This window comes from Dermacentor silvarum, chromosome 7, assembly GCF_013339745.2.
Source record: "Dermacentor silvarum isolate Dsil-2018 chromosome 7, BIME_Dsil_1.4, whole genome shotgun sequence".
Taxonomy (NCBI): Eukaryota; Metazoa; Arthropoda; class Arachnida; order Ixodida; family Ixodidae; genus Dermacentor; species Dermacentor silvarum.
Window position 1 is genome coordinate 119,369,303 of NC_051160.1, and position 24,013 is coordinate 119,393,315.

Sequence of the window (24,013 nt, forward strand, 5' to 3'; positions counted from 1 at the left end):
ACCCAATATATCACGCATGAAAAAGTAAAAAGAAAAAAATGAGGGTTCAATAATTATTCGTAATGCTTCTAAATAAGCCAGAAACGTTTAAACTTCGCAACACATTGTACTTAAAATACTGCCTATTCCGTGAAACTATAAAATATCTGTAAAGCAGAATTTTCTTGGGACATTGGAAATCCTAGCAAATCACAGCAGCATGATACTTTCGATTACTTGCTTACAGTTTTTTTGAAAGCTGTATTTGATCAACACGCATTTACCATCGCACATAAACTTGGCGTATATATGATTGCCAAATTTGACCTCAGTTGTAACTATGACAGCGCAGCCATCTGTTCTACTGGAAAAGGCGAATTTAACCCACTCATTTGAAACATTGCCTACCTATATACCATGCCCCTAATTTTGCCCAGATATAAATAAACGATATGCTTTATTTAGCTCACCGAGGACACCAGAAAAAAAAAACTGCGCATCTCGTATGATGCACTAAAACACATGGGAAAACGATTGTTTCTTAATAATCTGCAACACTTGCATTTAAGCAGGAAAGTGAAAGTTTCGCAACGCATTGCGCTTAAAATTGTCCCTATTTTCAGGGAATTTCAAGTCCGTATCTCGTGCATTTCTTTTAGGAGTCTGGCAAACATTTCGAATAGCGGAAGTATGACACTCTGAAGCACTTCAATGAGTAGCTTTCTAAAAAAGTCGCAGTTTCGCCCTCAAGGCGAAGCATCAATTGCGATAGCAAATTAGTAGAAAACTACACGGATTAAGGATAGTAATTTTATCGGCTGCATAAACTTGGACACATTCGCCTACTAACTGAATTAACAAGAATGGTGTCAGCGCACACAAGCAAACATGAATAGATCACACTCGATGACCGCAGGCGACCACTGCGAAAACGCTGGCGTGAGCAAGCGCAGCTGCAACAGCGAGCGAAGGTTCGTGCGGTCTATCGCGTCAAATGAAACTAAGCGGCAAAAGCACGGCGCATACAGAGGTAGAAACCGTGTGCAGATCGCTTTCAAGATATCGTGCGCGTGACCACGCGCGACCGCCCGCAACCGCGCAAAGAACAAGTATGCAGTTGTTGGCAGAGTAGAATCCGCACCCCCTCCCTGCCGCGCTGCCTTCCCGCTTTCCTCCTTTCGCGTGGGAGATAGACTCACCAGTTGCCCTTGCCCCCGGTCACAAGATACGCATTTGGTGCCGCAACAAACGTCGCCTCCCCTCCCTCTCTCCCATCCCCCTCGCGACCCTTCGCACGACGGAAGACGTCGGGTTTGCACTCCGCCATGCGTTCGCTCTCCGTGAAAGCGCGCGTCCCTCGCGCGCTTTCACTTGCACATACAGCATACGGCGCCTGGCGACAATTTCACGGTGACAGTGACGAGGACGGCAGTAATCCGCTTGGAGTGTCAATATAATTGCTATCACAATAAAAGCCCGTATTCAACCTACACCAAATAAACTTATGTCGCTCGCCACGCAGGATATTGCGTAGTACTTTGAATAAGTATAAACACCGTGCCACGCATAGTTTACCAAGGATAGCAGGGGTAAACAACTAAATGTCGTGTATAACGCATAGAAACTGGGAGAAAGCGAGTATTCATTAAATGTTTTTAGTACATAAGCAACCTGCACAGTTGCAATTTTCAGTACACGTCACCAAAACGTCGCCTTCATTCCTTCAAAATACGAAATGTCTGCTGTTCTTGCTCCTGCCTGGAAACGAGTAATAGTCTAGCTCTTATTTAGAAACAGCCTGGAAGTCAAATCGAAAAATCAGTAATGACACATACATTTAGAAAAGATTCAACTTGGTGTTCTATTGGTATTGAAATCGCTCTACACGTTCGACCAAGCTCATTTTCGCGAAAATATATACGATAAGTCGTCAGTACACAATGAATTCGACAGTTGGACCTGTAAGTGGTTTGATTAGATTTCTGATGGTGATAAGATGCTGAGACTGCAACAATATGTAGATTATAGATCTCTCGACGAAGATTCAATAGTTCCAGCATTTCATAATCCAACGATTTCATGCCATAAAAGGCGCACCAATCGTTGGGCAAGGTGATTATAGTACTTTATCCGGACCTCTCCATCCCCTCGCCCGCAGGTTTTTTTTTTGTGCAAGTGCTTTATTTTTAATAAATTAGTATAATTTTATTAAATAAATTAATTTTTATTAAAATAATTTATTAAATACAGCAGTCCGATTGTATTTTCAAATACGGTTAGATGGTCCCAAAAAACTGGGCATGACGCAAGTAGTGCGAGCGCAAATTTGTTAGGGCGGGAACTGTCCAGTGTGAACTGTCCTTCTCCGCAATGCAAGGTATTATGGTGAATCCCGCGCGTCGCCCGCAGCAGCGCGTCACGAGGAGGCACAAAATACAATCCTCGCTGCCCAAGCAGGAATACGTATATAGTGACGAGAAGCGTTACTTACGTGGCCACTCTATTACGAAAGAAAATTTAGCTTCAGCTGGAGTTTCGGCAGACTTTCCAGCGTGCAGCCGAAAGTACCACGAGCGGCCAGTCGCGCGGCAACTTTGCGTGTATTCGCGAATCTCGTGTTGTCTATGCAATGCAAAATTTGTGACTCGGGGCGTCGTTGTGCAGCAAGAGGAGGCCTATTGTCAACAATCTTCCTATTTTTTTTTTCACGACGGCCCCAAGTGGTTTCGGAGAATGAATGAATGAACTTTTATTTCCCTTTTTAAGAAAGGGGAGGGGCCGGGGGGAGAGAGGGAGGCCTGTGTGCTCCAGTGTTAGCACCTTCTGCTGCCAGACGTCCGCCTACCAGTTGTGGTATAGGCCTCCGCTACCTCCTCAGCCCACCTCAGGACTCGGTCCTGCAGGGTGGGATCGGAGCTGCGCAGGGCAGTCTCCCACAGCTCCTCGCTACTAATTAATGGTTTGAGGTTGGGGGGGGGGCGGATATTTGATGGGGCATTTCCACATTATATGGGAGAGATCTGCTGTCTGGACAGGGCAGAAGTGACACTTGGGTGTCGGGTATGTGTCGGGAAAGAATAAGTTCAAAGTGCGTGGGGTAAGAAAAGTGCGAGTTTGTAGTTCGCGCCACAATATTTCTCTCTGGCGCGTGCCGGACACAGAGAGAAGTGGATACGTTAGGCGTTGGTGTTTGTAATGTGTGCAAATTTCATGGAATGTGATGAGTGCGTCTTTATTGGTCTGTTGTTGGGAGTCATTGGGTTCTGGGGTAAGGCCCACATTTCCGTCCACTCGGTCCGTGGAGAACTTTGGCATAATAACCTTCCCTGGATGTCCAGCTATGTTCAGCACAATCAATCAGCAGAGTGATTTTTGCTTCCCAGAAGATTGTGACCATCACCTTTCCCCCGGAGCATTAAATCTTAAATATTTTAGGAGGTGGAAACCCCAAATTCAGACCTCTAGTTCCTGATCGCAAGCTGGGATCGAAAAACTTATTCGCTTTCAATGAAACGCTAAACTTTACTTGAAAATTGCAAGCGGTGACGCCGACTGTACGTGGGGAGGTTGAGTGGCACTCATGCTGCCAAAACATTTATGACGTCTGAAACATCATGATTGATTCTACAAGGCCTGCCATACGAAATGCTCACTTCTACAATAATTTCAGACACCTTCACTAGACTTTTGTTCATAAGTTTTGTTCGGACTTTGGCTTTTTTGCAAATTTACATCATCAGCCTATATTAATGTTCACTGCAGGACGAAGGCCTCTTTCTGTGATTTCCAATTACCCCTGTCTTCCATGGGTAATTGTAGGAGTCATGAGGGAGGTAGTGGCCGAATACTGCACAGGGGCGGCCAATTCCTGTTCTCGTGAGGGAGTGACTTTTGTTGAAGTTTAGTGTGCCTTCCTAATTTGGTTGCACCTGGACTAGTACAGCCCCACTAGCTCTCGCGATATTTTGTTTTGTCGGTGTCAAGCGCCACCCCATGCCTGAAAATGTAGTGGACTGGAGGAGGATTGTAACTTACGACCTTCAGATTAAAAGCCGGGTGTTCTACCTCGGCTCTACGCCACCAAACCTAAAGCAAATATACATGGTCGCCTCTAAACTCTTTGAACCGGCGAGTCACTGCAGCAAACCAAGGACATTCCATGCCATGCACATTCGCCATTTTATTGTGAATTGCCATGGGAGAGCTTCCCTTTTTGCACAACTTTATCAGGCTCTTATATTGTAGCTTCAATGGTGAGATTACGCCTGTGATCGATAATGCACAAGGCAGACTACAGTGAACAAGTTATTTTAACTCTATAGAGTGAAATAGCCTCATACGCAGATTGAAGCCGATGAGTGGGATCATGAAAAATCTATCTTGCTGAATTGGCTTGTTTGCATTTAAAGTGATTTAATCATGCTTGTGTATGGCCCAGGATATGTTTCAGAAAACAGTGCAAAATTCGTGCTTTGATGTACCGCCGACGAATCTCATTGTTTGGCGCTCATTCCAGCAGCCATGTTCTTCTTAACGCTGTTCACGCGTAATCATTTGCACGCTGCTGCGAGCAGCGTAGATAGCAGCGGCCGTTGACGGTCGCATGCTATCTAGGAAGATAATGACGGCCGAAGGAGTGGATGTCGCTACTTAGAAAAGAGCAGGAAATCTAGGGATTTTAAGCTTAAACAGCTTCGCTGTGAATAAACCGTTACATTGCCTTATCGCTTTCTTCCATCCCCTCCCTCGCCCTGTACTTACCCTCAGCTGCTGTCGTTAAACGTAACCTCGAGTGAAGGCAGCATTGACAGACTCATGAATAAGCTGAAAGAAAGGAGTGCTGAGGTGGGGAACACTTACACAAGGCTGTCTAAACAGAGTGTTGTACTATGAAACCTTCATGTCCGTTCTTCCACAGCAGTTGATTTGATAACTTTCAGTGTTCCGCATTCGCTTTGCTCATGCTTGACGAACTTGCAGTAACCAAATCAAAAAGGTCCATATTACCTTCCTCAGCTGGCAACGTAATGGGACTCGAAACAGAAAAATTCGGGACTGCAGCTTCTGACTCCATGCGGACGAGCACCTTGCGTATAGTGTCATATCGCAGGGCAAGGCAGTGCCAGTACGCGTGCGTGGGCGGCTTACGCTAGCAATGAAAATAAGCAAATACGAAAAAAAGAGAAATAAGTAAACCGCATTGCACAGAGACACTCATGGAGCAAACGACAAATTTTATTCACAGTCCAGAAACACTCCCAAAGTTATGGAGGCGGCATGTGTAACCGACAACACCATTCAGGCTCGATGAGTATAAAGGGCATGCGACAAGATACAGGATACAGTTATGCTAAACTGAAGCAAATCTTCTCACCAAGCCCGTGAAGGTGTCTTTCAAGCCATACATGCACCGAGTTATATGTTTCTGCTGCCAGCTGTGCGTACTCCTCGCGATCGTGGGTGCTGCTAGCAACAGGCTCAAAAGCAAACGTAACGTCCTCAACGTAGACATCGTTCATTTCCGAGAATAAAACCTTCACGCTAGTCGCACACAGCTTCTTGTCTGCACCTTCGATAAGCCGGAAGCGCACCATGACCACCGAGTTTTTGTAGTCAGCACGAAACGTTCCGTTGACCGCCTTGGTCGTGTCAGATGCCGGTGTCGCAAGTTTCCACGGGACGCTCACTGTCACGGAAGTGTTGTAGAGCGCGTAGAAACTGTTCTCATCCCCGTCGCTGCATCTGCAAAGGCGTCTCTTCATCGGCTGCAATTGCAATGCGGACATAGTGAAGGGACCGTACTCGTAGTCACCGGCCGCGCCAGCGAGCGGGATTTCAAAATTGTCCTTTGCCTTGTTCACGGCATTCTCGACAACTGGTTCGACGACGACATCGTAGTCGAACACTCCGTCTGGAATAAGAACAAGCAGGCACGTTCGAAAATTGGTTTGAAGCCGTAACAGACACACTGCGCTGAAGTGTTTCGCAGTTCACAGAAGTGCCATATAGCACACAGCCTAGCGAGTGGTAAAAACGTGTGAAAGGCATGCTATAAATATCCTCCGTGTCATCTCCCATCGCTTATCGCCAGAAAAAAGTGTCTTAAGTCAGAATATGTCCATGTGCGCGTACTCCGCACGACTCGGCAAGCTTTCGATCTAGATTATATAAAAGCGCGAACCTCAGTTACCCAAAGCACGTTGCGCTACACTCAAACAAACCATGAAGTGATGGTCTTTGTCGTTCTTAATTTCGTATTTTATTCTCTGGCGGCTAGTGTCAGTGACACTGGGGTGTCAGATAGAACACCTTACCATCCGCTGACAGTGCAAATTTTCTATACGTAAAGTGTTGAGTGCACGCATGTCCATGACAAGGATTGCGGCAGAGTGTAGCAGACGCTTACTTCAGGAGACGTATTCTGAAACGTTCCACTTCGACGATATTTATTTTTCGCTTTCAGGCGCACGATGATTGGCTGATTTAGCAAAACTGGATGAGCTTATTGGCTCGTTGAGCCCAACGCCATTCAATTTTGCTCAACCAGCCAATCAGCGCGCGCCTGAAAGCGAAACAGAAATATCGCCGAAGTGAAACGTTTCAGAATACGGCCCAGTTTCTTCAAGAATTAGGAATATGTAAAGTTCCTAATTCTTATTATTGCAATTTTGATCAAAGGAAAACGTTGGGTTTGTGGACGTAATTCATTTTCTAAATGAGAGAGCATTTCATTGGCTACCCTATCCAACTATTGTTTGTCTCTCTCTCCCTCTCTCTCTGTGTGTGTGTGTGTGCACGCGAGCTTTTGACCTATTCTCACTATTGACACCTGTATTATTTCTCCTTTTTCTGGGGACTGCATTTCCCCGTTAACAGCCTGATGTTAACACGCCGGCATTATTTGGAACTTCCACGAATGTTATCGTTGGATCTATCTGTTGTGTACGCTCTCCCCTAACTGATTGTGTAGTTACAGGAAGGCACGCTGGAACCCTCTACGAGTCATGTGTGAAAGACGACACGCATGATTTCAGATTTTCCACGATCGCCGACAGTGTTCGCCGCAATGGTTCTGCTTTGAATGTCGCTTGATTTTATGGCCACAAGTTTGCTTAATAAAGAGCTACCTTCGTCATTCACAGTTTTTATATTGTGGTCTAGACCGTCAGTACACCGTCACACTTGGAGTAGATGCTTTTGCGCTCGTGTACCGGTGCCCCAGTCAAACTCACGCCCCGAAGGCAAAACCAGCGTCGCCCCTGACCATGAAGCGAGCCGCAGGCTACAGCACCTGCCCCCGGAGCACGGACTTCTGAGACGGCCAAGAAGATCGTAGCCAAGTCCGCCCACAGCCCGATATTGACGATGCCCATTCTACGGGGAACCATGACCTACGTACACTAATACGCACGCTCATACGCGAAGAGTTACAATCGATGGGGTTAACCTCACCTTCGACGTATCCCAGCCAACCTTTTGGTGCGTCATTGCGTGACGTTATCAGGGAAGAACTGGCGTCCTTGACCTGCGCTGTGCCAGCACAAGCTCCTGTCCCTCACGCATTACCAACTACCGCACGACCGACATACGCGCAAGTTGCTGCCAAGCCTGTCGGCCACGTCACTTCTCCGTTGCCGCTACCAACTTACGCGTCGGTTGCTACTGCGCCCACGGTTCACTTCCCGTCATCACCGCCAGAGCCTTCATCGGCCCATCTGACCTCCCTGTCACACGGTACACTTCTCCTTAAAAGAGGCCACCAGGACGTGGCTCGAGAATCGTGAGTCAACCCTGACAACGTGGGAACTCTTTCGCAGCAGCTTTTTGAGCCGTCGCATGATCGTCGTCCCCAAAGAAAGTCCAGTTCGCAACTCCCAACTGAGAGCATTGCGATCTACACACAAGAGACGACCTGCCTGTTGCACCAGGCCACGGAGTAAGATAAACAGGAGCGCTGACTCCGCCGCCGCGCAACGCATTCGCTCGGGACAAACCGTGCAACGCAAATTATACATCGCGTAGCGCCATCTGTCGAGGCGCGTGGAAAACATTCACAACTTGCTTCCATGTGCGCATGCGCTGAGTGGCGGAGACCAGCGGAGACCAGCGGCGACGGCGGCGCAGAACCGGCAGCGCGGCACCCGTAGGGAGTGTCGTATGCTACAAACGTTGACCCTCGGCCGTCTTAATTTGACAGCAATGAAACACAGAAAAATATATGCGCACAAATAATAAAATCGCAAATAAACACGCGGTAGCGCTTTTATGCCCGCATACCAAACATTTTTAGATGTATTTAGAGGAAACAGGCGATAAATGATGCTGTACAAGAAGACACAACAGAATTAATTTTTTCACTCTACGTCTGCGCGGAAGCGAAGGTGCGAAATTTTCGTCTTCCTCGCTTTATTTACCATGTCTGCAGTACGTTTATTCATGCCTGACGGAACAAGGTATCTTGATACTTGTGCGTGAAAGACTGAGCAACAGAACAGTGTTTTTTTTTTCCCGGCTGTAAATCTGGGTATGGCAAAGGACGCGAGAAGTTTTCGCTCATCGCGGCGCCATCAAATCTTCAGTGACCAGTGGCGCCAAAAATTCCTGAAGGTAAGCGAGTACTTAAAGCAATGGACAAAATATGTTCGCGACACTTCGAGCAGCAGCTTATTCTTGATAGATACTTCAGCAAAGACAAAGGCGATGTCCTACTAGATGTAAAGCAAGTGCGTCGACTTCGAAGCGGAGCCGTTCCTTCAATTTGTTTAGGGGAGCCTGGCGTAGCTCAATGATGCTGAAGGCCAGGAGGAACCAGAAGACGACAATGCGGAAGGACGAGAGGAGCTCAATTTAAATTTGTCTACAACTACACACAGTGCAGCTGCCTTTCCTTGTTCAGAGGCATGCCGTAATGTAGAGAGAGAGAGAGAGAAAGACAAGGAGGTGAGCCAGTGTAAATACCAGCTGGCTACCCTGTAAATTCTCAGCCTCGCCTTCGAGATGATTCCCCTAGTTATGCAGACACATAATCAGAGCTTCTCTTGCGAAATAATAAGCAGGAAACACTGGCAGGAATTCCCAATTATTATTTTTGATGAGAATGTGGGGATTCTGCTCGCAAGAGAACCGGGCGACACGAAAAGCACCGCGAGAAACAAAGAAGCAAGCAAAGCATCTTAGCACTTGATGCATACTCAGATAAAAAAAAGAGTGATAAACGTTAGCTTTTGCATAAAATCTTCTTTTCGCTGTCGTCTGTCATTGCTTGAGACCACCCGAACTGCCATTATATCGCCTCACCATTTGCTATAGTTTTTCTTTCCGTCTTAGTTTCCGTAATTTGTTTATTTTCTGTTCCTGTGCCTTGTAAAGTTCCATGTAGGCCACCTGACAAATGCCCTGCATTTGGCCTGTATAAAATAAATTAAATTAAATTATACGTGACTTGTTTCTCTTGCTAACGTCACTCCGTGAAAGCAAGAGCTATGTACGCTACAGCCTTCAGGGCGTGCGCGGAGCAGACGACAAAACGGATAGGCAAGCAGATGCCGCGAGAGAGTCCCCGCGCCTTTGCTCCTTCGGTTTGTTGGGCCCGCCTCTCCGCTACAGAGTTTTTCACCATTCGTAGCGCCATCTGGCGAACACGCCGTGAAGCAGGAGCCGGCGTTGCAGAATGTGTCCCTTCCAGACGAGCGGAGTCGGCGCTCCTGTCTTATCTTACTCCGTGCACCAGGCCGACCCGGGCGTGTCTAAGGAGAAGAAAGTTCGCTTTCTCATGCGTGGTATGAAGCAAGAGCTTTTCGGCGGACTGATTCGCAATCTACCCAAGACTATCAAAGAATTTTTAACGGAAGCCACGGGCATCGAGAAGACGCTTGAAATGCGCACGTGGCAATAAAGCCGACAAGTGTTTTCGCAGAAGAGGGAAATCCAAGCACTAGGCTCCGACGAGCTCTGAGACCATCAGAGCCGCTGTACGGAAAAAAATGCACAGGATGTTTCCTTCGACAAAGCCGCAAGTAGCCTCTATGGCTTACATTTCCCGAGAGGAGATCTAGCAGTCACTCGGATTCCCCGAATCCCCGTGGCCTCAGCCAGAAGGGACGACCGACTCCACCGTAGCCCATAGTCACGTTCCTCTTCCGCGCCCGCGCCAGAGCCTGGTAACGCCGCAGTTCTGTCGTCCCCCGCCCCAGCCGCCAGCTCACCCGCTCTTTGCCTAGTGCAGCTACCCAGGGAACACAGATGTATGGCGCGCTCCAAACCACCGCCCATTTTGCTATCACTTCGGAGAAGCCGGCCATGTATACCGCTGATGTTCATGTCGCGATTTGGGGCTACGAGGGTTTGCCATGAACACGCCGCGCCCACAGCTAGGTGAAAGGCCTCGTTATAAAGTCGACTACCTAGCCGCCAGTCAGTGGAGCCCTCGACCACCTTCCCGTTCGCCGTCACCACGCCGCCACCTGTCGCCGCAGCGCCGACAGTACACTGGCCCATCCCCGTGCGCTGTCCCTTATCCTCCATGCCCTGAAAACTGAATGCAGTAACCAATAGAGGTGTGTTTGCTGTACGTTGGAATGCCGGAGGTCCTCCAGCACCGACGACGATGACGACACTGCAAGATCTATTTCGGCGATGTTCCAACTGCACGCCGTCATCCAGATGAAGCCTGGAAGGCAAGACTACGCCGACAAAAAAAGACCTGACGAGGCCACGTACCAGCCATAGGTCAACGCGACTTAGCCGTGATGCGATGCGAAGAGCGAACTGCAACGCAAGGCCAAAAACGGCCCACCTTGATGTTCTGATTGATGGCCAAAATGACACTGCTCTAGTGGACACAGGAGCCGACTACTCTGTCGTTAGTGTACCCTAGGCGGCCAAGTGGAGGACAGTCAAGACTGCTTAGGAAGGCCCTCAAACCAGGGCATCTAAAGGACACCTCATAACGCCGACCAGAATCTGCACGACAAGAGTTACAGTTCATGACCGGACTTTCCCTGCGACCTTTGTTATGCTGGAACAATGCTCATGGGATGCAATTCGCAGCTTGTTCTTTCTAAGCCAACATCGACTTCAAGTGCAAGTTGATCTGTCCACTGAATAAGTAATACCCCCGGTGAGGACTCCTAGTCACCGTTCCCTAAGTGTACTTGAAGATCAGGGGCCGAATTCACAAATATTTTCTTTCGTAAGTGCTCTATGCTATTGGCCAGCTGCCTTCGCTAATAATATGTTCAGCATCAGGATTGGCTGAATTTTTCTCTTACGAACAATTTTGGCGTAAGAAAGTTTTGTGAATACGAGCCCAGGTCCATATCCCGCCTCGCGCCAGCGTCATTGTTCCCGTCACCGCACAAGCAACCGGGATCATCTAATCCATCGTCGAGAACGACGAACAGCTGCTGCTAGATCGGGAAATCAGCGTTTCAAGGAGTATCGTCCACATTACGCCGAGGAAAAGCACAAGTAATGGCGACAAACATCAGCCAGGAATGTAAACACCTGAACAAGGACACGAAGACCACATATATGGAATATGTTATGGTATTCAGCGATGAACTTGTCCTCTCGAATTCCGCCGAAGCTATAATTACTGTGCGTGTTCCTGTACCACTTTTCGATATTAATGCGTACCCGCAATGGTGGCTTTGCCGTTATGATGCTGCGGCGCTAAGCACAAGGGCACGGGATCAAACATCGGCCGCGGCGGCCGCATTTCCATGGGGGCGAAATGCAAAAACGCCCATGTCCCATTTGTTGGGGGGCACGTTAGAGACCACCAGTTGGTCCAAAATAATCCGGAGTCCATCACTACGGCGTGTTTCAAAATCAAATCGTGCTTTTGGCACGTATAACTCCAGAATTAAAATTTTTAAATACTAATTCGTGTCTTCCCAGTCATAAGCAAGAAAAGCTCAAGAGTCTCCTCCAGCAGTAGAAGGACTGCTTTTCGTCGTCATCAAGTATTCTACAAACACCAGTTGCTAAGCATCGCATACTAACTGAATCCACTCGACGACTCGGTCTAAGCTCGTACCGAGTTCCGACAAGGGAGCGAGAGACCATAAAGCAACAAGTCGACGAAATTCCGCGCGACGAAGTCATCCAGCCGTCAAATCGCCTATGGGCCTCTCATGTGGCCTTAGTGAAGAAGATGGATGAAACTCTAAGGTTTTGTGTCAATTATCGTCACCTGACCAAAGGAGGACGCATACCCACTCCCACTGATAGACGACACACTGGACCAACTCTGCAACGCTAAGTATTTTTCATCGATGGACCTCAAGACCAGCTACTGGCAAACAGAAGTCGACCAGAGAGATAGAGAGAAGACCGCTTTCATCAAGCCAGATGGCCTTTATGAACTCAATTTTCATACAATTTGGCCTTTGCTCGGCACCCGCAACGCTCCAGTCTCTACTGGAAACGCTATTGGCTGACTTGATATGGCAGACCTGCTTAGTCTACTTTGATGACGTCGTAGTTTCTGCCTCAAACTTTGACGATGACCTTAAGCGTCTTGCTAGTATACTAGAGGTCAGATCCTCTAGTAACCAGACCCTGAAGCCAGACCCTCTAGACTCTGAAGCCAGAGAAATGCCACTTTTCTCACGAAAACCTTCTGTTCCGGGACCACGCAATCAGCAACTCTGGAGTCCTTCCTGATCCTCAGAAAACAGCTTCCATTTCCACTTTTTGGCAGCCCATCGGCAAGAAGGCATTGCGCAAGTTTCTTGGTCTGTGTTCCTATATACGCGGTTGTCAAGGAATTCTCTCGTATCACCGCGCCTCTGACTCTGCTCACGAAATCTGACGTCGACTTTAAGTCGGAAACACTCCAAGTTGAAGCATTGGATGAACTAAAACGACCCCTGCAATCGCCACCAGTACTCGCCCACTTCGACGAAGATGCCGAAATCCAAACCGACGCTAGCAGCGTAGGCCTCGGTGCTATCCTCGTCCAGAGACAACACGGACTTCAAAGGGTCATACCTTATGCTAGATGGTCACTGTCGAAAGCGAAAGCAAATTATTTAACGACGGAAAATGAATTCCTTGCCATAATTTGGCCCGCGACAAAATTTCGCCCTTATCTATATGACAGGTCGTTTAAAGTTCTAAGCGACCCTAACGCAGTTTACTGGATAGCCCATTTAAAAGACCCTTCAGGCGTCCTAGCATGATGGAGCCTCCGACTGCAAGAATTCGACATCACCATGATATTCAAGTCTTGATGAAAACACTCCGATGCTGACGGCCTCTCCCGCGCTCCTATTGGCTCGTCGCCACAGTACGACGAGAACAAGGAATGTTTCCTAGGAACGATAAGTGCCGACGATTTCGCCGAACAGCAGCGACCCGACCCGGAGCTAAGAAGCCTTGTCGAGTTCTTAGAATGGAAGGCCGACTTTGTCTCAAAAAGGTAATTAAGTGCGGATTGTCTTCGTTTTGTTGCAAAACAACGTCCTTGCAAAGAAAAAAGTTGTCGCAGTTTCACCTGAAAGGCGAAGCATCAATTGCGATAGCAAATTTGTAGAGAGCTATACGGAGTAATGATATTAGCTTTATCAGCTGTATAAACTTGGACATGCAGCAGCACCGGCAACACGCAGAACTGTTGTCGACGCCGTCGGCGTTTTGCCCGCGTTCGCTCAAAATGCCTGCGGCGTTGGTGACTGTTGCCGGAGCCTCTGATATGAATAGGCACTTGGTGCCGCAGCTAAACGTCGCCTCTCTTCCCTCCCCCTCCCCCCCCTCCCCCACGGCCTCTCGCGCGTCTGAAGAAGGCGCGTTTGCTCTACATATATGGTGATTGTAAAGGAGGAAAGAGACGCCTACTTCTGCAGCCCTTCAGGAAGCACGGCGCAGAACGCGCGTTTGTACTCCGCCGTGCGTTCACTTCCCGTGAAAGAGCGCGTCCCTCGCGCCCTTTCACTCGCACACAGCGTTCGGCGGCGCGCGGCGACGATTTCATCTCCATTGACGTCATACGGAACCTCACGGCGACGGCGACGGCGACGGCAACGGCGACGGCGACGCCGACGGCAGAAATCTGCTTTTGAGTGTCCATATAATTGCTATCGCAATAAAACTTCTCGCATGTCTGCTCCAACTACCTTCTTTATGGTACCTTCAGCACTGCGGTGAGATGTTCTACACTCCCTTCGTGATGACCCAATGGCAGGCAAACTCGGTTTCTCCCGTATGCTCACAAATATTCAGGAGAAGTATTACTGGACACACATGAGCGCCGACGTCAGCCATTATGTCAAGACGTGCCGAGAATGCCAGCGACGCAAGAGACCGCCACTCGGCCAGCGGGATTGCTACAGCCGATCGAGCTCAGCAGATTGGGATGGACTTGTTGCGGCCATTTCCGACGTCAACACCCGGAAACAATTGGATCGTCGTGGCCACCGACTACCTTACCCATTCGTCTTTTATCGTGCCGAAAACTTCAAAGTTTCTATGGTCGACGTAGTTTGAAAGCCGGATTGGTATTCTGTGAAATACCACCTAGTGCACTGTCCATTTCGGTCACCGATGATTCGCTGTAACTGTACCAGCAAGACCGAGACAGGCTGGGAGCGCCTGTTATCTACAGCTACAGCTAATCAGCGGCAGCCGAAAGAGACAGTCGACCTTGGTGGACTCTTACAAAATAACCACACCACACCCCCTTCCATACTTTATTTTCACGAGCATCACGTGATTTCAATTCGGTAGATTCAAGGGAGCGCTGACAACTATCGCATATATCATTGAATGGACATCGTCAATGCATACGATTGAAGTTAACGGCTCTCGACGACGTTAAAGTATGCTAATCTGTGATACCTGATCAAAACCTTATTAACAAAGAAAGGTTATTTCCTCATCACTGACGCACATCAAGTCGGTAAAACAGCCTTGAATACAATAAGAATAACGAACAGGACTGTTTGCGTGAAACAAGTTCAGAAAACTCTTTCTCCATACTTACAGGCGCAATGCTGAGGCCAGTTGCGACTAGGTAGACGCGTTGTTGGAAATGCCGCAGAGCTCGACAACAGCACCGTACCGATGAAACTGAGGCCAGCCATGCGCATTGCTGGGTACCACCTGCGCCAATAAGTACCATTCGCCCTCCTGGGTTTTCACGAAAGCTGCACTTTGCTCTTAAGGACAAATAGCGCTTATCTGCACATCATTTCTACCGAGCTACAAATCACGTCAAAGCCTTATCCTCACTTCATTCCAACAGCTTCTATGTAAGTGTATTCACCGTTTCATAAAGAGAGTCAGGCGGTCTAAATACGAGCATTTTACAAGTTACAAGTCTTAATAATGCTGTAACAGAGGACAATAGAGCGTACATTTCCCGTAAAAGCGCGACATATTTACTTTCATGCCGCCACATCCAATGGCCCGTTCCTGAACAACCCCTGGATACCATCTCGGCGTGAAAAATACTGTATTCCCCGCTTACTTTTTTCACGGTCATCAAAGCTTTAAACACTATTTTGAACAGAGAAGATACATAGAAAAGCGCATTCAATGTGGTGAGGTTGCCCTGATTTCATATCAATGCTGCCTTTCGTCGCTAGCTGGTACCACATCTGTTTTGGAGTCTGGACCTTTCCGTGTAGTATTTGCTGTGGTTTCGACAACCACTCCAAAAGTGCACCGCGGCTCAGAGGTGGCAGCAGAGGGTAGTACCGCTACGTGCGTTCATTGTGCTCTTCGTTCAGTGGTCTTCGCTGTAGAGTCATTCACAATACTTGGGAAATACAGGAATTCGAATGGGACATACGCATCCTTCATAAAATCGTTGTTGTTGTTGTTGTTGTTGTTGTTGTTGATGTTGTTGTTGTTGTTGTTGTTGTTGTTGTTGTTGTTGTTGTTGTTGTTGTTGTTGTTGTTGTTGATGTTGTTGTTGTTGATGTTGTTGTTGTTGTTGTTGTTGTTGTTGTTGTTGTTGTTGTTGTTGTTGTTGTTGTTGTTGTTGTTGTTGTTGTTGTTGTTGTTGTTGTTGTTGTTGTTGTTGTTGTTGTTGTTGTGTTGTTGTTGTTGTTGTTGTTGTTGTTGTTGTTGTTGTTGTTGTTGTTGTTGTTGTTGTTGTAGAGACATTCCAGTAAAGCTGTTCCATTCACTTTTTTGGATCTAATCGTCGCCGCAATATTAGGCGCGAAACAGAAATATACACACATACACTTAAAGAAGGACTCACACTCTTCGAAGTTTATCTTGCATCCCAACAATACTCGTCTGTTTGTCCTGCTTTTTGTATCTTTAACGCCTCATTTCCGGGATTTTCTGTTCCTAACGGCATACGCGTATCTGCGTGACATGGCTTTCTTGACAGGAAATTAGCAAACGTGGAGTGCTTTTAAATGAAACGCACGAAACGTTGATGACGATTACTGCTGGGCAACAAAAGAGGCCCCAAAGGGTCAAAGCAATTCTTAAGGTATTTCTGACGGCTCGCGCGCCAGACAACGCCAATTTTCACCTGAGAGACTGAGATTTTCAAGTAAACTGTTCCTTGTTTTCCTGAAGGCTTCGCCGTGCGTTTATGTGTCAGCATTGATTCAAGATTTCACCACAGACTTGAGTGCCAGCTCTGAAGCCACTCATTGAACAGGCTGAGACAAAGTATATATTGCAGCATTTGCGAGCGCGTACAAAAGTACACTCGTGTGCCCTCTGACGAATGAAGCGCCTGATGTGAGGACACAGGCATTGCGTGTGCAGGTCCTTTTGAGCTCGTTGCACTGCATCTCGTTTCGTTGCAATACGCTCACTCCTGGCCATCCCCATGTCGGAATTGCGATGAGTGCAAAGCATTACGGCTAGGATATGCGAGTTTATTTCAACCGTTGTGACGTGCGGCAATGCACATCACGCTCCACTGGCGGTGCACATCATGAAGCACATTACCTTCAAACCTTTTGTTAGCTTAAAAACGATCGCCAGGAATATTCCTCCTACATAGGATGTAGTGATGTATGCGGAACCCTGTGGAATCAGTTTAAGCATATCCATAGCTTTTCTGAAATAGGCCAGTTCTTTGATCCAGACATTTCTGTCGTCGCAGATCTCGAGAAACAGCGGTGTAGTGCGTCATGAATACCGCGAGTTAGCGGGAAAATCGAGGATGCAGCATCGAAATGCTAACTCACTGCTCGTAGTTAAACCTTCACCTGCGTGTTTCAATGAAAAAAGGCATTTTTTTACGCCGCGAAACATTAGGAAAGAGCTACTATCTCTAAGCGAGTAGAGACACATTCCACATCTAGCCATGGTACATAAACAAAAACAGTTTTATAAGTTGGTAACATACTAGTCGGTAAAATGCACGGCGATTACGTCCCTAATCTGTCTCCGAGGTTGAGAAGCCTTCAGGAGGCTTACATACCTGAAGGTAGTTGCTGGTAGCACGTTCCCTGCACTCTTTTGTTAGGCTCACACGAAGCCAGGAGGCCGAAATTCCTCACGAAGGTCCTTCCAGCCCCTCGAATTTCTCTCGGGAAGCTGTCAGCTGTGCTGCACGTAGACCCGGTGTGTTGCTGTGACGATGTCGTTGTTCTTTTAAAGCACGTCAACCAGGACAGGCCGCGCGCGTCACGTGGTCTTCAAATTACGGCGGCTCGTGTCGCACAGCGCTAGCACGCGCTGGCAAACTCTACTTGCGACATGAGTTATTGCTAGCTGTCGGCACTGCGAAATCACAACAGTAAACTGAGAGTTGAAGACTGCGAATACACGGTTTCGTTACCCATGTACCTGAAACGCGACGTGCGCACCAAAATATTTCGTTTACTTGTCGGCTGCAACGCTTCGTTTCAACCCTGCGAGGTTTGGAATAAGTTGTATGTAGCAAACCTTATACATTAATAAAATTATCTACCACAAATAGTTACCCAACCGAAGCATGTGAATAGCACGCGTGTATTCGTGTGTCCAGAGTAAATTTCCTATGCAGCTGGCTACCTCTACTTTCCAATTAACCATCCTATTCTGCATCACTTGCACGTACACTTGGCTCAGGATTTTTTTTCTTAACTCATTTTTAACTACCTATTCCATTTCCACTATCAGGAAATTGAGTGGACCCTATTGTTTCCTCGTTGCCTAATCGAAGTGGACTTCGAATACACACCTTCATTTCATTCTTTATACGATACAGGACATCATAAATATTCATGTTCCACGATGTCACATGCTGCTTCTATAACTACACGAGTACATAATGCGTACAACTTACTGCATACAAGGGTCGTAAACGTTCCAAGCTCTCCTAACTAGTCTCAATGGAGTAAAATAAAAGCCCTCAATACACCCGCCTTGGTTGCTTATGGCTTTGGCATTGCGCTGCTGAACACGACTTCCCGCGATTAAATCCCCGCCGTGGCGGCCGCATTTCGATGAGGGCGAAATGCAACTAAGCCCGTGTACCGTGCACTGGGTGCACGTTCAAGAACCCCATATGTTCTAAATTAGTGCAGAGTCCCCCACTACGGCGTGCTTCATAATCACATCCTGTTTTTGGCACCCAAAACACCGAAGTTTAATTTTTAATGCCCTCTAGTGGTTTGTTTTAAACGATAGGGCCACTGAGCAGTGCACGTTCCAAAAACAGAATCAAAAGAAAGGCCATAAAAAGCATTTTAAAAAACGCTTTCCAGACTTTTAGAAATACCAATGAAGATTAGGAGAAACCACCATTCGATGCACCCTCAAGATATTCTAGTTCTTTGCCTAAAAGGCAACAAAGGGCTTACAGACACAATCACCGTTTGATATTCGCCGCGAGATCAAACTGCTGGTGGCCGCACCGTTGCCGCGTTTGTGTGGATAGGTGGTCGATGGCATGCATTGAAATGTACACGGCGCGCTGACTGCATACGCGCTGGCTCCATACGCGCTAACTGCAGTGTAGTGATCTCATATTTCCCTCAAAGACCACTACCTGCTCGGAACGTTTCTGTAGACTTGAAAGCGCAAAATGCCATTCAACGAGGGACTGGCTCTAAACCGCACATTCTCTGTTACAGCACTTTCTTATGGTTTTTATGTTTGTTTCACTTGCGTTCCGCCTACTCGGTTAATATTTTTGCGCAACTTATTTAATACAGCATAATCTGTGAACCTTGTACTGGTTCAAAAATTATCACCATAATCATCAGCGTATTTTTGTGTACCCTGCAGGACGAATGCATATCCCTGCGATCTACAATTACCCCTGTCTTGCGGTTGCTGAATACAATTTACACCTGCAAATTTCCTAATTTCATCACCATACCTAGTTTCTGCCGTCCTCGAGTGTGCTTCCCTTCTCTTGGCACCCATTCGATAAATCTAATGGTGCACCGGTCACCTACGCTACGCATTACATGGCCTACCCAACTCCATTTCTTTCTCTTAATCTCAACTAGAATATCTTACACTGTAAAAATTATACAGGGTGCTCAAAATTAAGCTTTATGGTTTTCTTAAAATTAGGCAATAGCTGGCATGCGAAGACCACGTGTGCAGATGAGTTACGTGGCCAGAGGGGCACAAAGTGACATGATAATTATGCAGTCAGCAGCACAATTAGCTAAAATTGAATCATTATATTTTTGTTGACAGCAGTAAGTGGGTAGTTTGTATTGAAGCATTAGAGGCAGTCGTGTTTCTACACAATATCAGTTGGAAGAATTCTTCTAGCGTGTCGGTGCTCCGAGATATCCGACTCCAAATTTTAATTGTCACATGCGAACGACACATCAAAAGCTCCTCCCTGATGTGACGTGGCTGTTGCGTGCGGCGTTTAGTCTGACAACGGGGCGAAGACATTGGCAAATACGATAACAGCCCCCCTTCCCCTCTCGGCTGCTAGATAGATAGATAGATAGATAGATAGATAGATAGATAGATAGATAGATAGATAGATAGATAGATAGATAGACAGATAGATAGATAGATAGATAGATAGATAGATAGACAGATAGATAGATAGATAGATAGATAGATAGATAGATAGATAGATAGATAGATAGATAGATAGATAGATAGATAGATAGATAGATAGATAGATAGATAGATAACTTTATTGAGGTCCTGAAGGAATCCGCCCCCGTCGAAATAAAAAAAATGAAGAATCCGGAACCGCTCTCGTAACACTCGACTGGGCAGCCTGTAACGATGACGGCCGCTACCATGCCCAGATAATAGCGCGAGCGGAGAAGCCGCAGTGCAGTGCGCGTGCCTAATGGTGACGTGACGCTCATTCATTGATTTCGCCAGCCGAGAGGGGAAGGGGAACAGTTATCTTTGCCTATGCATCCGCCCTGTTGTCAGCCTAAACGCCGCACACAACAGCCGCGTCACATCAGAGAGAAGCTTTGCGCCGATCCTCACACTCTTGCATGCGTAATCATGCGAACGAAAATTAAAATTTGGAGTCGGATATATCGGAGCACAGACGTGATAAAAGAATCCTTCCAGTTGAAACTGTGTAGAAGGCACGACTGCCTCTAACATTTGAATACAAGCATACACACTTACTGCTGTCAATAAAAAGATCATTATTCAATTGTAGTTAATTCGGCCGCTGACAGCGATAATTATCATCTCACTTTGTGTCCGCATGACCACATGACTTATTTGCACAGGTGGTCTTCGTGTGCCGGCCAATGCTTAACTTTAAGAAAACCATAAAGTGTAGTTTTGAGCACCCCGTATATTATATTACATATATATATATATATATATATATATATATATATATATATATATCTCCAGGGCATTCGCTCTTCTCCTCAGCAACGCCACCCCTTTAAGGCACTGCCGCTCCACCAAGGCTGTCGAGAAGTGGATGTTGGAGAAGACTTTTGTGCGGAAATTGCAAGCGGCAGAACGCTACAAAAGGATCTGGAATTGTACGAAGTTCCCCTCATGCAAGTTTTGGCAATGGACGAACTTTTCTCCATGGAAGAAATGGAGGCTGCTTTAGCCATTTGCAGGCGTTCCTCTTCGCTCGGACCCGACGACGTAACATATGCTGCTCTCCGCCACCTTGATCATGAAGCACGAGAGATCCTGCTGCATCATCTCAATGTCTCTTGGAGTGATGGTGTTGTTCCCCCTGAGTCGAAGCGTAGCCGTCTTGTACCAATCTAAAAGCAAGGCAAGTCGCCTCTTGAACTGAAATCCTATCGGCCTATTGCTCTCGCCAGCTGCGTTGGCAAGTTGATGGAAAGGATGATCCTCACGCGCCTCGAGTGGTTTCTTCAACATTACAATGTTTATCCAGACGCGATGACAGGTGTTCGACGTGGTCGTTCGTCGGTTGACAACGTCATTGATCTCGTGTCGTCGATTCAACAACAAAAATCATCGGAACGCATCTCGGTAGCGCTATTTTTAGACGTGAGGGGTGCTTATGATAATGTCTCCCATGAAGCAATTCTTGACGCGCTCGTGGCAGCTGAAATCGGAGGCCGCACTTTTCGGTGGATTTGTAGCTACCTGACCCAAAGGAGCTTCTCTGTAGTCACTGAAGATGGTCAAACTACCGAGCACTGTACCAACCGTGGGGTTCCACAAGGTGGCGTTTTGAGCCCAGTTTTGTTCAACCTGGCTCTGATTGGGCTGGCGGAATCCTTGCCACAGCCTGTCAGACTATCAATTTACGCAGATGACATCTGGATCTGGGCTTCTGGAGTAACTCGCCCGCAAGTTCGCGCAAGGTTACAAAAGGCTGCAACGATCACGTCTGCTTATCTTCAGAGACAAGGTCTCGGCGTTTCAACAGAAAAATGCGCGTTAGTCGCCTTCACGCGAAAATCGATGGCCGAATATCCTGTGTCTATTAATGGCCAGCCTATTTTGTACAAAAAGAACCATCGGTTTTTAGGGATCACTGTGGACCGCGACCTCTCCTGGAGCCCCCATGTATCCTACCTACGGAAAAGACTCCTCTCGATCAGTCACCTCTTCAAAGCCATCGCCGGAAAAGCATGGGGACCGTCGGTGCGTTCTATGCTGGAACTATACAAAGCGCTTTTTATGGGTTTCTTGCGCTACAGCACCCCGGTGTTGTCAAGCGCCCGGAGAACTAACCTCAGAGTGCTTGAGAGCATGCAAGCTCAAGCACTTAGAACGTGTCTTGGCCTACCGCGATGCGCCTCAACAGCTGCAACAATTGCCATCGCCAGGGAACATCCCATAAGAACGTATGTCGCCACAGACACCCTTCGAAATCATCTTCGGCACCTTTCCCGACTACAGTCTCAACGCCTAGCTTCTCTCTCGGAAAGTAGGCCAGATGCAACTTTTTCGGGCACTGTAACCTCCTATCGATCTTCTCTTCCATCGGACTTCACGCCTGCCGCAATACCACCTTGTCCTTAGTGGTGTCTCCGGCAGCCACAAGTGCGGCTCTCCATTCCAGGAGTTACAAAGAAGTCCGACTTGCCAACTTGTGCCCTGAATCAAGCTGCTCTACATATGCTGCATGATTCCTACTTTGATCGAATTCACATTTATACAGATGGCTCTTCGACTCTGACCAGCTCTACTGGTGCGGTAGTTATTCCGTCGGCATCATTCTGCAAGAAGTTCAAGATCAGCCACGTCACAACATCGACAGGGTCTGAACTAGCCGCCCTCCGTAGCGCAGTGCTTTATGTGCACGAACAATCACCAAATAATTGGGCTATATTCTGCGACTCAAAGGCAGCCCTACAGTCACTTTTATCAGCTCTGCACCGCAGCCCACATGAACAATTGGTAGCAGAGATACGAGTACGCTACCATCAAGTGGTGGTCAGAGGCCACGACATTGTATTTCAGTGGCTACCTGGGCACTGCAACATCACTGGCAATGAATGTGCCGACAAAGCTGCCCGTGAAGCACATGACGAATATGAAAGAATCCCCATACCATTGTCAAGAACGGACGCAGCGCGGCACCTCAGCAGTCTTGCCCATACTATAACTCTAAGAAAATGGCATACACCAGAATTTACCAACCCGCGCCTATATGCCATGGACCCACAGATGCTATTACGACTTTTACCCGGTTTTAAACGACGTGAAGAAACCTTACTGTGCCGCCTGCGATTAGGAGTTTCTTTTACGAACTCCTATTCATTCCTAATTGGAATGGCGGACAGTGCGAACTGCAGCACATGTGGTGTTGAGGAAACCACCAGACATCTCTTATGTGACTGCCCTAGATACGAAGAAGAGAGGATTGCCCTTCGGACTGCTTTGGGGCACTTAGACGACAGGCCTTTTACGGTGGAGAAGATCTTGGGCCCGTGGCCTCGTGCGTCTTCTATGTACAGGGCTACAAAGGCGCTGCTGCGCTTTTTGAAGTGCACAAGCCTACATGACCTCCTGTGATGAAACTTAGCCATGAACGCTTGACTGTAAATGTGTGAGGTGTGAACTGTGAACTTCTCTCTTCCTTCTCCTCTTTCAATCCCTTCTCCCCCTTCCCCAGCGCAGGGTAGCCTACCGGGCTCAGCCTGGTTAACCTCCCTGCTTTCTCCTCTCTCTCTCTCTCTCTCTCAGCTTTGTTGCACTTTTGTGCGGACGCACACATTGACCTCATGCGCGGAACTGGTGTTTTTTGTGGTGATATTCAGTTGTAATCACTTGATATTGCGTTTTGGGCGGTTAAACTGTCACATTATTGTGGTGTTGTCTTTTGTACTTGTACTGGAGGGAGTACGAACTGACTTCAGAATTCATTTCGTTCAGTTTTTTTTTTAATCTTTTTTATTGTTACCGACATTTCGTAGACAGAAGAGTGTATTCACCTTAGGCGTGTTTAATTATTTGTTTTCTGGTAGTTTTTCATCTGTTTGTGCTTTATTTATGTCTCTTTCATTACATGTTAATAGCTGTTGTTTGCAGGGCGACGCTAACAAGTAACTATGAGATTGTAAGATTACTTTTCTGTCGTTTTAGGCTCCGCTACACAGCAAAGAGATCGGAGAATTAGCAACTGACATGACATGATAGCACAAAGAGACATAATATAATGCTCCAACAG

General features: G+C 47.3%; 1 protein-coding gene across 1 annotated transcript; it reads right to left on the reverse strand.

Annotated features, from left to right (window-relative positions):
• Positions 1–5,324: 5,324 nt before the first annotated feature.
• LOC125947194 (uncharacterized) lies at positions 5,325–17,516 on the reverse strand. The gene is made up of 3 exons (XM_049671592.1): positions 17,381–17,516; positions 14,966–15,084; positions 5,325–5,890 (listed from the first exon to the last, which is right to left on the reverse strand). Exons 2-3 carry the CDS (start codon positions 15,069–15,071, stop codon positions 5,325–5,327), a joined length of 672 nt encoding a protein of 223 aa, XP_049527549.1. The 5' UTR covers positions 15,072–15,084; positions 17,381–17,516.
• Positions 17,517–24,013: the final 6,497 nt, after the last annotated feature.

What these genes read in the sequence shown, in the direction of transcription:
- LOC125947194 (XM_049671592.1), bottom strand. Translation starts at nt 15,071, where the DNA reads ATGCGCATGGCTGGCCTCAGTTTCATCGGTACGGTGCTGTTGTCGAGC. An exon ending in CTGGCCTCAGCATTGCGCCT is followed by an intron (nt 5,891 to 14,965) that starts GTAAGTATGGAG and finishes TTCTTATTCCAG; the next exon opens with ACGGAGTGTTCGACTACGAT.